This window comes from Camelus bactrianus, chromosome 8 (genome assembly GCF_048773025.1).
Source record: "Camelus bactrianus isolate YW-2024 breed Bactrian camel chromosome 8, ASM4877302v1, whole genome shotgun sequence".
In the NCBI taxonomy this organism is placed as follows: Eukaryota; Metazoa; Chordata; class Mammalia; order Artiodactyla; family Camelidae; genus Camelus; species Camelus bactrianus.
Genome location: NC_133546.1, coordinates 66,706,189 through 66,721,945, shown reverse-complemented (window position 1 = coordinate 66,721,945; position 15,757 = coordinate 66,706,189). Strand labels below are relative to the sequence as shown.

General features: G+C 38.7%; 1 protein-coding gene across 3 annotated transcripts in view; it reads right to left on the bottom strand.

Moving 5' to 3' along the window:
* Window positions 1-12,925: 12,925 nt before the first annotated feature.
* LCA5 (lebercilin LCA5) overlaps window positions 12,926-15,757 on the bottom strand; it is a 42,298-nt gene continuing 39,466 nt past the window's right edge. For all 3 annotated transcript variants that reach the window (XM_074368707.1, XM_010972842.3, XM_074368706.1), the window contains one exon: window positions 12,926-15,756. In XM_074368707.1, the coding sequence (XP_074224808.1) occupies window positions 14,894-15,756 (863 nt within the window). In that variant the 3' untranslated portion in view covers window positions 12,926-14,893. The remainder of the gene's footprint in view (window position 15,757) is intronic.

The following is a 15,757-nucleotide window of genomic DNA, read 5'->3' as shown; positions in this document are numbered from 1 at the left end:
ACAGTCCTCAGAATGTCCTATGGGACCAATGGCCATTCTCACATAATGATCATCAAATCAATAAGGCATACGTGTGTTAAATGTCCTTCCTTCCCCTGTTCCACTCTCCCTGGTCTCTCCCTTCTGCTCCTGGATGACTTCCCAATAAACTACTTGTACACAAGCTCTTGTCTCAGGCTCTTTTCCCTTTCCTGGGAATACCGGGTAGGTCAAGCATGGCCCTGGAAAGCTCGCCCACAGGGTGGTGTCTGGAACTCAATTCACCAGTCAGATGGCAGGAAGAACCCCACGGTGGTGGAATGAACTTCTGGTAACTGGGAACATTACCAAGAAAGGCTTGCTGCCTGTGAGAGCTGAGTATATTTAACTACAGAATTGAGACTAAAATCAATGCAGAATAGGGCATCAGAAGAGAGTGCAAACGTTTTATGTCCTGCTGTTCTAGAAATTATAAAACTTATAAAACATGCGGACAGAGGGGGAAAAGAATTAGGAACTATCGTAAGAATGTTAATTTCTTCATCTGTAATAGTTTAGAGTTAAAATATTTCATTTAAAGCTGATGACCCAAGAAATAGAAATATAATATAACAATACAAAAAAAAGATAATACTATAAGCCAAAATTTGTTGTTGGGAAAAAAGGGGACAGGAGAAAGAAACATGCTAATTTTTAACACTGCTGGATAGTAAATCAGTAGATATTGTACAAAGTAGTAGAAGACTAAGTTAGGGTATTAGGCTGTAGGGAAAAAAAAACCCACAAACCTTTCTTATTACCAAAAAAAAAAAAAAATGCACACACAGAGGCATATGCAAGCACAAAGAAAACAAACCAAATAATGAAAGACATTTAAAAAACTGCTAAAACAGAGTACATAAAATAATACAACGGAATAAAGATCAAGTTTATCTGAGTATCAATACATGTAAATTTACTTAATTTATATATTGAAAGAAAGGTTTTCAGACTAGATCACAAAATAATACCCAACTCTGTGCTTTGTACAAGAGACATATCTAAAACAAAACGATCTAGAAAGTTTCAGAATGAATACTAAGCAAACACTTCCCAAAATAAAAATAGGGTCAGGATATTAATATCACAAAACGTGGAATTCATACCCAAAAGCAGTAAACAAAAAAAGGGCTTTCTTAAAACTAACAGACACAATTCACAGTGAGTGTATAATTGGAATCATTCATGCACCAAATAATGCTCTTGCAAACTCTATAAAGCAAGAATTACAGAACCTATAAGGAAAAATGGAAACACATTCTACTTATATAATTCACCACATTATTAGACCTAAAGAGACAATCATATAATCCTATCTATTGTCACAAAAAAGCAATTGGAAAATAACTGAACAATCATTCTTGATTACAAATACTCAAGTAAAATGGGAAAATATGACTATTTGCCCAGCGTGATAAAACAAATCTATTTCAGCCCAAAAGTCAGCATCGTGCTTAAAGGGAAAACAATAGAAGCATTCCTACCAAAAATTATGTACAAAACAAGAATGACCACTGTCACAATTATTACATGAAACTGCGCAGGAGGAAGGGGCCAATGCAATCATCCAAGAGAAAGAAATTAGAGACGTGGAATGAAAACAAAGAGCTAAAACTACCGTTATCAAAATGACCACAAACATGGAAAACTCAAAAAGTAGCTTTTACATATACAAATAGTAACCAGATAAAATATATGATGAAAGTAAGGTTGCTTTTTTTTGTTTTTGTTGTTGTCGTTGTTGTTTTTAAGTGAATTAATTTGAGTTATTTCTTTCTTTTTTAAAATATATTTTTTACTGAAGTATAGTCAGTAGGTTGCTCTTTATAATAGTGACAGAACGATTTAAAACTTAGGAATGAACTTAAGAAATGTGTAAAACCTATAGAAAAATAATAATAACAAAACTTTAAAACATTCTGAAAGGTACAGAAAAGTTGAACAGATGGAAACATATACTATATTCTTAGACAAGTCAGCCAAATATCATAAAAGCATCAATGAATAGACAGACAACCAAAGGAATAGAATAGAAATTCCAGAAATACACCCAAATACATAAAATAATGCAGTATACGATGAAGGTGGAATTTCAAATCATAGTCCAAAGATGAACTTTAAACAAATAGTGTCAAGACAATTGGATAGCCATTTGGGAGAAAAAAATTCAGCTGAAAACATATCTCACAATTTTTATAAGCATCAATTCTATAGAAAATGAAATTCATTCTCTTACTGTTCTGGAGATGAGAAACCTGAAATTGAGGTGCTGGCAGGGCCACATTCCCTCTGAAGGCCCCAGGGAGGAACTGCTCCACACCATCCTCCTAGTTCTACTGGTTGCCAACAATCCTTGGTGCTCCTTGGCTTGGAGATATCAATTCAGTACCCGCCCCCGCCCTCATGTGGTGTTCTCTAGATTAGTGTTTGATTGGATAACCAGATCTACAGCCAGCCAAGTTGACACATAAAACTAACCATCACAATCACCAAGAAATGTATTCAGTGAAAACTTTATCAAGGTGCACAGTAGTGTATAAAATATGCCACATTTTATCCACAAAGAGTAAAAACTTAGATAGCTTGCAATTGCATAAAATTTGGAAGGATTCTCATAGTTATATGTGTACATGTGTATGTAACTGGTTAGATCAGGGACGACGAGAGGAACATGATTTACTGTCTACCTTTTCATATCATCTTAATTTTTGAACCATGGAATGTATTACCTAGGCAAAATGTTTAATTTAAAAAAAGAAGATGCAACAGTGAGATCTGTGGTACTGGTGTAAGATCATTAGAACCAGATATAAAGTCCAAAAATAGACACGAAAAACATACACACCTATTTTTTTCTACTTGTATTATCTATTTCCTCAATGAACTCGTTTCTTTTGCAGCACTAGAAAAACAATGAGATGTTCTTAATCCCTCCTAGAAAGTTTACCAGAGGGAAATGATTATGGATCAAAGCCTTCTGAGAATCAGAGATTCATCTTCTTAGGGAAACTGACATGATTCTCTCTTTGATATTATTGAGATTTCTATTTACACCATTTACACACTTTGTAATCTTGTGCAGACCCGTGGCTACAAATTGCATACATGCGTGATTCAATCCCACATCAATAGCTCTGGTGTAGATCTTCCCTTTTTGCTGGACCTATCCACGTGGACATCCCACGACCAATCCAACATGATTAACCTGCAGCTTTCCATCTCCTCCTTCCTCCTATATCTTTTCTTTCCCTCATTCCCATTTCAACCCATGTCACTGTCATCTCCTCAGTGACTCTGGGCCTCCTCTCTCCCCGCTTCCCATATCTAGTTGATTACCAAATGCTGTCAATTCTCTGTCAATACTCTACAATTCATCTCTAGTGTATTCCCATTGACTCTCTCCCTTTCATTGTTTTTAGTTTTTCCAGTTTTACTGAGATATAACTGACAAACATCACTGTGTAAGTTTAAGGGGTACACCATAATGGTTTGACTTACATATATTGTGAAATGATGACCACAGTAAGTTTAGTTAACATCCACCATCTCAAATAGATTCAATGAAAAGAAAAAGCAAGAAAAGCAAAAGCAAAAAAAAAAAAAAATTTTCCTTGTGATGAGAACCGTTAGGATTTAGTCTTCTAACAACTTTCACATGTATCATACAGCAGTGTTAACTATAGTCAGCCTGTTGTACATTGCATCCCTCATATAACTGAAAGTTTGTGTTTTCAACTACCTTCCTCCCATGCCCTGCCCCTGCCTTCTTTGATAACCACATATCTGATCTTTTTCTATGAGTTTGTTTGTTTTTAGATTCCACATATAAGTGAAATACAGTATTTATCTTCCTCTGTCTGAATTACTTCACTTAATTGCACTTAGGATAATGCCCTTGAGGTCTATTCACATTGTTGCAAAATGGCAGGATTTCCTTGTTTTTTATAGCTGAGTCGTATATACTCACAACTTCTTTATCCATTCAACCATCAATCAGTGGACATCTAGGCTGTTTCCATGTCTTGGCTATTGCAAATAATGCTGCTATGAACCTAAGGGTGCAGGTAACTTTTTGAGTCAGTGTTCTCATTGCCTTGGGATATAGTCCCAGAAGTGGAATTGCCAGGTCATATGGTAGTTCCATTTTTAATTTTTTGAGGCTCTTCCCTACTGTTCTCTATCGTGGCTGTATCATTTTACAATCCCATCAACAGTGCACAGGGTCTATCTTTTCTGTCTTCACCAGCATTTCTCACCTCTTGTCTTTTTGATGCCAACCATTCTGACAGTTGTGAGGTGACATCTCACTGTGGTTTTGATTTATGTTTCCCTGATGACTAGTGATGCTGAGCATCTTCATGTACCTGTCGGCCTCATTGGAAAAATGTCTATTCAGGTCTCCTCATTTTTAAACTGTATTATTTGAATTTTGCTATTGAGTTCTTTATATATTTTAGATATTAACTTCTTATCAGATATATAGCTTGCAATTTTTTTTCCCCCTTCTATAGGTTGTCTTTTCACTCTGTTGATCCATTGAGAAATCCACCCATAGTCTTATGGGCTTTCCCTTGTATGTAACTTTTCTCTTTTCTCTTGCTGCTTTTACAATTCTTTGTCTTTGACTTTGGACAGCTTAACTATAATGTGTCTCAGTGTAACCTGTTGGGATTCACTCTATTTGGGATCCTCTGGGCCTCTTGGATGTAGAGGTCTATTTCTCATCACAAACTTGGGAAGTTTTCAACCATTATTGCTTTAAATACACCTTTTTTTCCTTTATCTTTCTCTTCTTCTGGAATTCCCATAGTTTGAATATTGCATCTTTTCATTTTGTCCCATAAGTCCCATAGGCTTTCTTCACTCTTTTTCCTGCTTTTTTCTTTAGGCTTCTCTGACTGGATAATTTCAAATGTCCTACTTCCAAGTTGCTGAGTCCTTCTTCTGCAGGGTCAAGTCTGATTTCAAAGCTCTCTATTGAATTCTTCAGTTCAGTTATTGTATCGTTCAGCTCTGGAATTTCTATTTATTTGTTTTTTATGGTTTCTATTTCTTTGATGAACTTCTTGTCTTCTTCATGTATTGGTTTCCTAATTTTTTTTAGTTGTCTGTGTGTTCTTATAGTTCACTAAACTTCTTTAAGATTAAAGGCTGAATTCTTTGGCCTGGCAGTTTATAGATACCCATTTCTTTAGGGTCAGTTATTAGAGCTTTATTAATTTCCTTCTGTGGTGTCAGTTACCCAACTTTTTTGTGACTCTTGATTCCTTGCACTGGGATCTGTGCGTCTGAGTAACTGGTGTCCTCATCCAGACTTTGCAGATTTGCTTTGGCAGAGACAGCTCTTTGCCAGTCAGCTCAGTTTGAGTTTCTGGATGTGAGTGCTAGTCAAGTCTTTGCGCACGTAGGGCCTGTTTTTAGGGTCTATTTTTGGCTGAAACAACTATTTGAGTTCTGAGGTTGGGAGTGGTGGGATGGGGTGTGCCACTGGCTGGATAGGACTGCTGGCATGGTTCCCTGCCCAAGTGAGGCTGTAGGATGGCCTCTCTGTTGCCGGGATTATCCTGAGCAGTAGGTGGGGCTACAAATTAGCTTCCCTGCCCTGGTTGGGTAGCAGGAAGGGGCGCAGAGCCTGGATGGCTCATTGTTTAGGGACCCAAAGGAGGCAAGAGTGTGCACGGAATATCCTGGTCGGGTGAGGCCATCGGTTTTGCTCTGCAGACAGGGAAAGCCCGGGCTGTGCTCTCTGTTCAGGTGTCACTGGACGCGGGGCTATTGGTGGGCTACACAGCTCCCCATGTGCTCTGATACGGTTTCCTCGTCCGGCAGGCTGAAGGCTGTCATCAGCAATATGTAGGGCTGTGAGTTAGTTTCCCTGCCTGGAAGCAGCGAGAGAAGCTGCTTCAAGGCCACAGGCTCTTTGGTTTGGTCTTGACTCAAGCCTAGCCTACCTGTGCTCCATGCTCCCTGGCTAGCAAGGCCATTGGTGTTGCTCTGGGGACTGTCAGTTCTGTCCGCGCACCTCTCAACTCAAGAGCTGCTGGCTTGTGCAGTTTCTAGGTGCACAGATGATGCTTGGGAGCCATAATCCACAGCAGGTGAGGCTATGACTCAGTCCTTCTGCTGAACATGCACAGACCAGGCTCCAGGGGTGGCAGATCTCTTCAACTGAAGACTTAAATTAGGCAGACTTACACGCCACCGAGTTCCCTTGTCAGACTGCACCACCAAATTGGTCTGCAGATAAGAAAAGCTGCGGCTTGGGTTTACTCTTTGGGCTCTGCAGGTAGGAGTTCAGTTTGTCACATTCCCAGTGCTGGTTGTTGGAAGCCCCTCCCCACTTTCTCCATCACAGAGTCCCAGTGGTTGAGCCTGTGGATGCCCCTGGGATCCCTATGGGGTGAAACAGAGTAGGGGTTCCCACAGAGTGACCCACAGTGTTGGGGGTCCTGGCTGTCACCCCTGGGCTCTCTTTTGCCACCGGAGGAGCTGGAGGCGTGGTGCTGCACTGGCCTGGGGAAGGAGCAGTGCGCTCAGCGTGTAGCTGTTCCTCTACCCTTTAGTGCAGTCTGCCTCGGTCTGTGTGGTGCAGGAGGTGTTTCAGCCTCACTCCTGTGTTCTAAGATTCTCTCAGTGGTGCCTTATTCATGCATATTTGTTCTTCTTGGAAAGGGGAGCCAAGTCAGGAACGACCTATGTCACCACCTTGGTGATGTCATTCTTTCATTATTTCTTATCTGCAATTCCTGTACAGTTTAATCTGTTTTCCACATTAGTATGGAAGCTACTACTCCAAAATGAAACAGTCATCTAAAAATCCTCTTTTGACTTCTAGTAAATTGCATTTTATGTACTAGAAGCCCATAAACTCTTGTTAAATGAACGAGTAAGTGGACAACTGGATGACGGGCAGGGAGTAGATTTAGGCAAAGTTATTTTCAGATTTATTAGCCACAGAATAGTTGTTAGAAGAAATGCCAAACAGTTAAAGCCCTTTGCTAGAACTTAACCTCTGAGATAACTGTCCAAAATCACATCTAACTATTACAGATGAAGTTGTTTTTCTCTGTAAGTTTCTTGATTTTATTTTACTAAATCAACCAGAGACCATGATGGCAGCTTTTATGAAATTCTGAAATTGAAAAGGCCAATAAACAATCATCATAATAACTACAATAGGATTTCTGCAGTGCTATAGACACAATGGAGATGTATTTCCTAGGGGTAATTTAAAATTCAGAATTCTCTCAGCTCTAAATCCATGTATGTTGTGCAACACAAAGGAATGCACTCCCTAAAAAAAAAGTGACTAATTCTCATCCACTAAATTATCATTCAAAACACATTCTTTGTGAGTGTACCTAAACACTTTTCTGTAAAGCTAAAAGCCTCTGGAGAAATATAGTGCTCATCTTGCTATAAATTTAAATGTAATCCTGACCTGTATTTTTATGAATTAATAAAAATGTTACTTGGGCAATCTGGGTTTTGCAGTTAATCAAGAGAATTGTACCTTTAAGAGAGTATCCTAGCAACTTCTCAGCAGCTAAGGAAAGACCCAGCTGACAATATACACTGATTTAATTACGCTGCCAGTCTCCATCAAACTTTGCAGTTTAATCAAAAAGATGCTTAAAAACAGAAACAGAAATTAAGCCACAGTTGAAACTGAGAACCACTGGTGAAGGGGCATAAGGGAAGAATTTCTTAACTAAAAAGAGAACTTTTTACTCTGGAAGGTGTTTATCAATAAGCAAAGTTAGCAATGAAATTGGTAAACTTATTTATGGCTGCAGGAGGGGTGTCAGAACCAAAATCTTAATTACTCTAAGAAATTGCTAGTCCCAGGATCAAAATTATGTTGGCATAATCATAGCTTTATAGACATATTCAAACTTGAAACTCCACTACATTTTCAATAGACTATCTAAATGTTCACTTTCTAGTGGTGATGCATTTTAAGGGAACGAAGCTCTGGAGAAACATGTTTCTCTTGAGCATACATGTGGAAATGTTGCTGATTTCACCACCACTACATCCTTTCACCACCAGTCCCCACACACCATGACCACCACCGCTAGTCTACTTTGCCTGTGGCCCCATCTTTATCTGCTTATATCTATAGCTGTTTATAACAGATCACACAGAAACAGATCTTTCCTAGATGAGGCAGAGAGTTTTCTCAGGTGATAGATGAATAAATCAAGAAAACCAGAGAAAGACAGGTGGAGACTTTGTATAGCAAACAAAATCCAAACTCATGAAAACATAACCTACTTTGTCTATAAATAAAAACTTCCTTTGATGTATACAGGCATTCTTGTTTATACACATCTGTCTTCACTGATGCTAAGGAGTGGACACGTGAGAAATCTGAATACTTAGTTTGAAGTTTTCTTTTATTTAACATATCCCCTTTATATAGGCTAATTTCCTTTAGATAATTTTAACACTTCTTAAACCTCTTGCACAGAAACGACTTACCTGGACCATTAAGTACACACACACAAACACACATCACAAACTTTGAGAATGCTAAACTTTTCAATTTAAGAAACTTGTTGCTATAACAAAATGCATGTTCACAAAGAACGTCAAATGTAAACCTCACTGATTAGTTTTTCTTCAGGAAATACTGGAGGACGTTTTGAAGGTTTTTCTGGAAGCTTGGGGGTTATAGGCTATGGTGAAGTATTGACATATGAACTATCCCATCTTTTCGGTGCTGGTTGTTCCAAGAGCATTTGTCTTTCCTGACTAGTTCAAATCTTCTGATATATTAACCGCAGAGAACTAACAGTTAGACCATATCTGGTTCTAGCATAAAAAAGACAGCAGTTCATTTCTAGTCTAGACAGTGTGCAGAGGGGGCAAAGGTGAGTCCATGTCCTGCACCCACACACTGTAACCCCAAGCCCTAAGTGCTAGATTTGCATTTGCAAAATCCGGCAGGTAGCCTTTTCTGTCGGTCTAGGAATGTTACCCGCCACCATCTACTACTGTTGCCTTAGAGCAGTGGTTCTCAGACTTGAGCTGCACCGGGATCCCCTAGAGGGCTTCTTTGAATACAGACTGTCCCATCGCTGGAGTTTCTGATTCAGGAGGTCCGGAGTGGCGCCCGAGAGTGGCATTTCTAACAAGTTCCCAGGGGACACTGGTGCAGCTCTTGGGGGAGGGGACGACATACACATTTTGAGAACTACTGCCTCAAGTAGAAAACAAATGTGTCTATTTAAATGATGCTCAATCTGAGGAAAACTGTGGTTATTGTTCAGGGACATGCCATTACTTCCTGTGCAGGACCAAGAAGCACGTATTTATTATAAAGCTAGACTTCAGAGGTATGTGTTCTGTTGATTCCGGATCCTAATGGTACTAATGTTTGGAGTGATAACATTAACAGCTTTTCCTGGCCTCTGTTCTTTGGTTCTGCTGAGTCTATTTCTCTAGTGAAAACATTTTAGATAAAGAACAGATTTGTACTGAATACTTCAAGAAGCTTCTCTGTAAGTGCTTAGGAGAGTAAATATTACAGGTATCATTGAAATTAGAAGCAAATATTGAAGCAAAACTTAAGATCTGGAGGGAAGTTCTTATAGAAGAAAAAAAAGACTTCACTAAACCTTTATTCCCAGGTGTACCCGGAAGTTTTCAGTATCCATGATTGCCGATGTAAGGTAATTCTTGGGTTCTTTTCATCAGGATAAAAACAAAAAACCCTGAAATCTATGATGTCCTGTTATGTACAGGTTGTGAGAAGCCTGCCTAGCCAAGATCAATATCAACTAGGACAGGAATTTTGGAATTTGATATTCAGGTCAGTTAAAGAGGGAGGAAAGGCAGCTGCTTCTGGCCGCGCTATTCAGGGCGACCCTGGCTCTATGACAGGGAGGTGTCACCCTGAATTTCAATGCCCTGTCTTCAGACCACAGTATGGGCTCCTAATTTCCATCTATTCCTCCTCCATGGAAACAGCCAGTGAAGCAAAACTATGTGTGTAAAACTGCTTCTCCCACAGGCTGCTAGCTCACAGAAGCAGCGAAGTACTTTCTGTGGAAGACAGTCACCTCTGCGTGGGTCTGTAGAGACAAGAGCCATTTCAAAGATGGCAGATTATAGGGTGAAATAACACTTGGTTTTTTACATTCCATGTTAACAAGCATCTGTTGTTTAAAGAAAAGTAAGTCTGAGGTGTTGATACAGAAATAAAATAGTGACTAGTAATTCTCTCCCTCTGCTGACATGCCGCAGGGTTTTACCTCCTTCTCTCGAGAACACATTATCTCGTTTAATCCTCACAATGACCTTGTCAGCTATGACCTGTCCTATTTCGCATCTGAGGAAACTTAAGAAAGTTAAATTATTTGACCAAAGTTGTAATTAGTAAGTGGTAACCTCCAGCCAAACTCCCAACCCCAAAGCCGGTGTTCTTTCTACCCTACCCCTGGCTACTCATTTCTAATTTTCATTTTGTGCTGGACTGAGACAGAGTATCTTCATTTACATACATGTATATATTTCACAAAGGTAGCGTTTAGTATGGGAACATAGGTATCTGGATCGCTAAGCCGTTTCTAGGAACCCTCAAGTATAGTTTAAATGTCTGGTGTACTCGTCTCAGTGCTGAAACTCTCACCTTTCATAATAAAATGAATTTCACGGCACAACCCCGTGCTGGACTCCTGTCTTATCACAGAAATAGCTTGTTCCTGGGAATAAGTATGTTGAGTAACTAATGCTTATTCCATTAAGAGCCTTTCAATGTTTTTTTCCTTAAGAGTCATTAATTTTTTAAAAATTAGGAAATACAGTAAATATGCTTGTTTGGTATGTCCAGAATGTCTGCATCAGGGAAAAATGCCTCCCAGAGTCCACAGAAATACCAATCATTCCACAAAGAGAGCAGGGTAGGAGCAGGGAGTCCGTCCTTCCCCTGCATCGAACATAAACTAGCCAAGCAGACTTTTGCCAGAACGACAGGAAAAATGTTCTCTTTTTAAGGTGGGCGCCTGCTGAAGGGATACTGTGGTTTGAGGCTGCCAATTACAATATTATTAGCAAATGTAGAATTTATCTGGAAATGAAACCCAGCAAAGAGGTAGACAGAGGCAGCATTACTATTTAAGCTCCAGGTCAAACCACAGTTTCTTGAGCTTTCCAGATTCCAGCCAGAATGAATTTCCTTGTTTTGCTTAAGCTAGTCTTAGTTGGGGTCTGTCACTTCCCACTTAAAGAGAAGTAATGCAAAACTCTTTTATTTCTTTGGACTTCTTAGATTACGCCTATTGACGGCAGTCTATTACCTGTGTAATCTATCACTTCCATGTTACAAGCTATTCGTCTCAGCTGTGAAATGAGAGCAATAATAAGCATCTTCTTTAGAAAAAACTTTGAGAATTAAGCCACAGACATAAAAACACCAGCCGCCATGCACAGAATTCAACAATACCATTCTTGCCCCCTTTTCTCTGGTTACCTTTCCAAAACATCAACAGCAATTTGAGCATCAAACAGTTCTGAGTGTTTTTCATGTATCAACTCATTTAATGTATGCAAACACCTGAGGTCATCATTAGCCCCATCTTGGAGGAAGGGTGGTGCGGAGAGGCTTTGTAACTTATCCGTGGATACACAGACTTCAGAGAAAGCTGGGATACAGATTGCCATATTATGCAAAGTCCTGTGTTTGCAGGATTTCATTTTCTTTTTGCCGTGAGGCTAACTCTCACCTCCCCTTATGTCACTAATCCTGTCGTCAGAAAACCTTTCCAAAATTTAGCTACTCTTCTGTAGACTAGGAAACAAGCTCATCAATCATACTGCACTGTTAGTGCTGAATAAAGTAAGGAAAGTTCTAAGTGCAGACCTAAGGGCACAACAGATTTAGTACAGATGTTTTATGATAGTGAATTTGGAGGTTTAGAAGCTCTTTTTGCTTGTATCTTACTCAAAGGACAGTGTCGATGTATTATATATACATACCTATGCTTTATTTTTTCAATTATTCCCTAAAAGAAACTCATAAACAGCTGGGATAACAGCAGCTGATGTTTACTGAGTGCTTATAGGTACCAGGTGCCCTGCCACGCATTAACCAGAGTATTTAATTTACTCCCCATAGCCATCTTAAGATGTGTTATAAACGACCAGTAACAGCTGAGGAACTCAAGGACACCCAGGGAGGGGTAGGGGGCAGGGATGGAACTGGGTGGGATGGAGCCCCTGTGAGGGCAGGGGCAAGGTCTTACTCTCCTGGAACCTAACACAGTGCAGGGAACCCCCAGGAAGCGTTCGGATAGTTAATGAATACATGCCATGCTCTTTACTTTAAACAGGACACTTTCAAGTGATATAAAAGGGGACTTTAATGTGAAAGAGTCATTTATTGTGTAGAAAGGAAAAAGCTTTAAAAGCAGATCCTTTTTTGAGAATTTCTAGTAACTTCTTTAATCCTAAAAAAATCTACCTTGTCACCGTAATACCAATGTCCCTTCCCCTTTGCATCAGGCAGACCTGAAGGCTCTACCCAACTAACACCCAGCCAGGGCTACTGGACGTTGAGGATGTCTGAGTCCGAGCTGGAGAGCAGGATCAGAAACACAGTGCGTCAGCCATGAAGTAAGTTTACTGTATGATCCAATTTCATCCTCTTTACCCCACCTTTTATATTATGAGCCATATATGCCGTTATGATAGTTATTAAGGGTGAAAAGATTAATTAAAACTATAATTATCTGATAAGACTAAGCATACTGTCTAACCTGATTTAGGGCAAATTCATCCACTTTAACTAAAAATACTGACCAGAAAAAAAAAAGGTGAATAATGAAATAAAAACCTTGCAGGTCCTATTTCCACTATATATTTCCTAAGTGACCTAAGGTATCATTTAAAGAAAGAGTCAGAGTGTGTTTTAAACTTTTATTAATAAGAGTTCTGAGTACAAATAAATTTAACTTTACATTAGGGAAAAAGTTAATCACTCTCTAAGGTTTGTTCAAAACTTGTTCTGCACATTTTAATCTCCAATTTTAATGCTTAACACTATAATGCTTCTAAGTCTATAACAATTTTAGGTTTAATTTCAATAATTCTGTCTTATTGCATCTGAGACTAGAAAACATCAGGTATAAAAAAGCAAGAGACTAATTAAAATGACCCGAATATAAAACTTTCCTGATACTTTTTAAAAACCCTTTAAAACAAAACCTAAAAATCAGAATACTTTTGGCAGAAAGATTAGCAATTATGAACAAAATTACCATTACATAATAGTATTTTATCAAGAACTGTATTACAGTAATGTGGTTTACATATATTAGAATGATTTACAACATACTAAATGCTTATTTATATCAGTTATAAAAATCTCTTTATTTAAAAAATTTAATATAGTTTAGCACTCTTGGGAGATTCAGTTCCCAATAAATAACAGGAACACAATTAAAAAATGCTAGGTGGTACATCTTTTAATTAGAGACCTAACCAGGTTAAGTCTTATGAAATAATTACGAAATTACATTCAATAATAAGCATTCATAAGGAAACAGTAACTCTAGCCCCCTCATCAGTACATATGCTTGACATCAGAAAACATACTAAGAGCAAATACATAGTAAATTCTTGAAACCAACGGGTCACTTCAGAATAAGTGCCAATCAACATTTGTTTATTCCTATTTCCACCACTCTTCATTTGAACCATGTTTTTTCTCTTTGGTTGGTGGTGTATTACTGCTTCTTGAAGACCAATCACGCCCAACATAATCCAAGGTCATCAACTCCTTTGCAGATGAAGTGAGCAAAAAACAGCAAAATACCAAACACTTTTCAACCAAAAACCATCCACCCTACTCAGCAAGGCAGGCGCCTCATCTTTTAAAACACCTTCAACCAAGGCTGCTTTACAATTAGTCCTGTAAGTCCAAGGGTATTACACTACCATTGTCTCTTTGGTTTGAGAGGAAGTTCAAATACTAAAAGTACATTTTTTAAATTTCCAAGTTACATTACTCTGGAAACATAACTGAGTTGAAAATCATGCTATACTAGGACGGAATTTCTTCAATTCCACGTATTTGGTATGAAATCTCACATCCAGTCTCTGACATAACAAAAGTGTAGGAGAACAGGAAGGGGAATTACTGATCACACTGCTTGCAAGCCTCAGGGAGCCAGGACAGGGAGCTGTCCGTGCAAACAAGCGTCTTCTGAATTCAGCCTCATGTGTTAGCACAGCTGTGGGTAAGTGATTTAACGAGACTTGTAATTGGGAAATGAGTAGCATTTAACTGTGGTTACATCCAGAGGAATGGGAAATGCCCGTGTTGTCACGGTTTCTACTTAGGAGTAGCTGAGCCTCGCCATGTAAGAAAGGGACTCCCATCCCTATTCACAGAGGACAGGGCTCCTGGCAACACTGGTTCTCCACCTCTTGGGAGCTACACTTCCCAACAGAGCTTCTCACTTTTCATTGCCATTCAACAATCAGTGGGAGGATTGTATTTAGCTCAGTGAGGACAGGACCAAAAATAAATACATAAATAAACAGGGATACAAGTAGAAAATGAGTATGTACTCCAATGGAATAAAACTCCCCATAGAGCTGTTTTAGAGGTAAAACCTATTTGTAAATAAAAAGTCAAACCAAGTGAGATATATCTCTATTTCTGGTTTCATTCAAAAGAGCATCCTTCATTTTTGGCAAACTAGCTATGAACTGTGATATGATACTTCTTTTTATTTCCATTGTATTTATATATTAAAAATTATTCCTTAATAAGGACTTTACACTATTGAAACTTTAAATGTTTATAATAAATTCTGGATTAAATATTTCCGTATTTACAATTGGAAAAAACGTACACTCTGGTCAGTCATCTCAGTAGCACTTCTTCAATTTCATCTTCTACAGAATCAACTGCTTTTACTGCTGGTTTACTGTTTGCATGTTTTAATCGGTGTCTGTTTGAATTAAAATTCCTTCCTTCGCTGAGGAAAAATTCATCTTCATCATCATGTTCTCTAACCCCGCTGCTTTTATCCCCAGGGAGAAAATTTAGAGGGTCAAAGTCTTCTTTGCTGGCAGCCAGAGAATTTGGGTCACTGCTTTTAGAGGAAATGGTGGTACTGCCACTGGTACCAAATAGTTGTTCCATCAGATTAGCTTTTTTCTCTTTCCTTGTGATCAAATCTACACTGTCTTTACTAAATTTCTCTATATTGTTTTTTTGGAAATCAAAAAGGCCACTCTTCTGGCTAGATGGATTTGACTTCCCTGATGTTTTTGCAAACGAAGGCACATAGCTCCCAAATGCAAGCTCATTTGGAGAGACTGGGCTTTTGAGAGGAGATAGATTTTGACCATCTCCTTTGGTAGTTAAAAGACTGATGTCTTGCAAATGATGCCCATTAAATAATCTTTCTGGGGAGTCAGAAAACGTGTATGTTTTGTGGCTTCTCTCTGGGGAGTGCAGTTTTGACTCCCAATCAGGAAGCAATGGGAGAGAAAGACATTTTACATTCTGAGAATCTTGGAGTTCTTTGCTGATTTCATTCAGTTTAGCAAGTAGCATTTCTCTCTTCAGCCTTTCTTCTTCCTCTTCTTCCAATTTATCAATATCTTGAATTTGGTATGTTTCCATTTGGTATCTTCCAGTTTCCAATGCTGGCTTTTCTTCTCTCTCTAGCAAAGATGTCTTTTTTTCCTTTTGCTTTTTAACAAGTTCTCTTTCCCACTC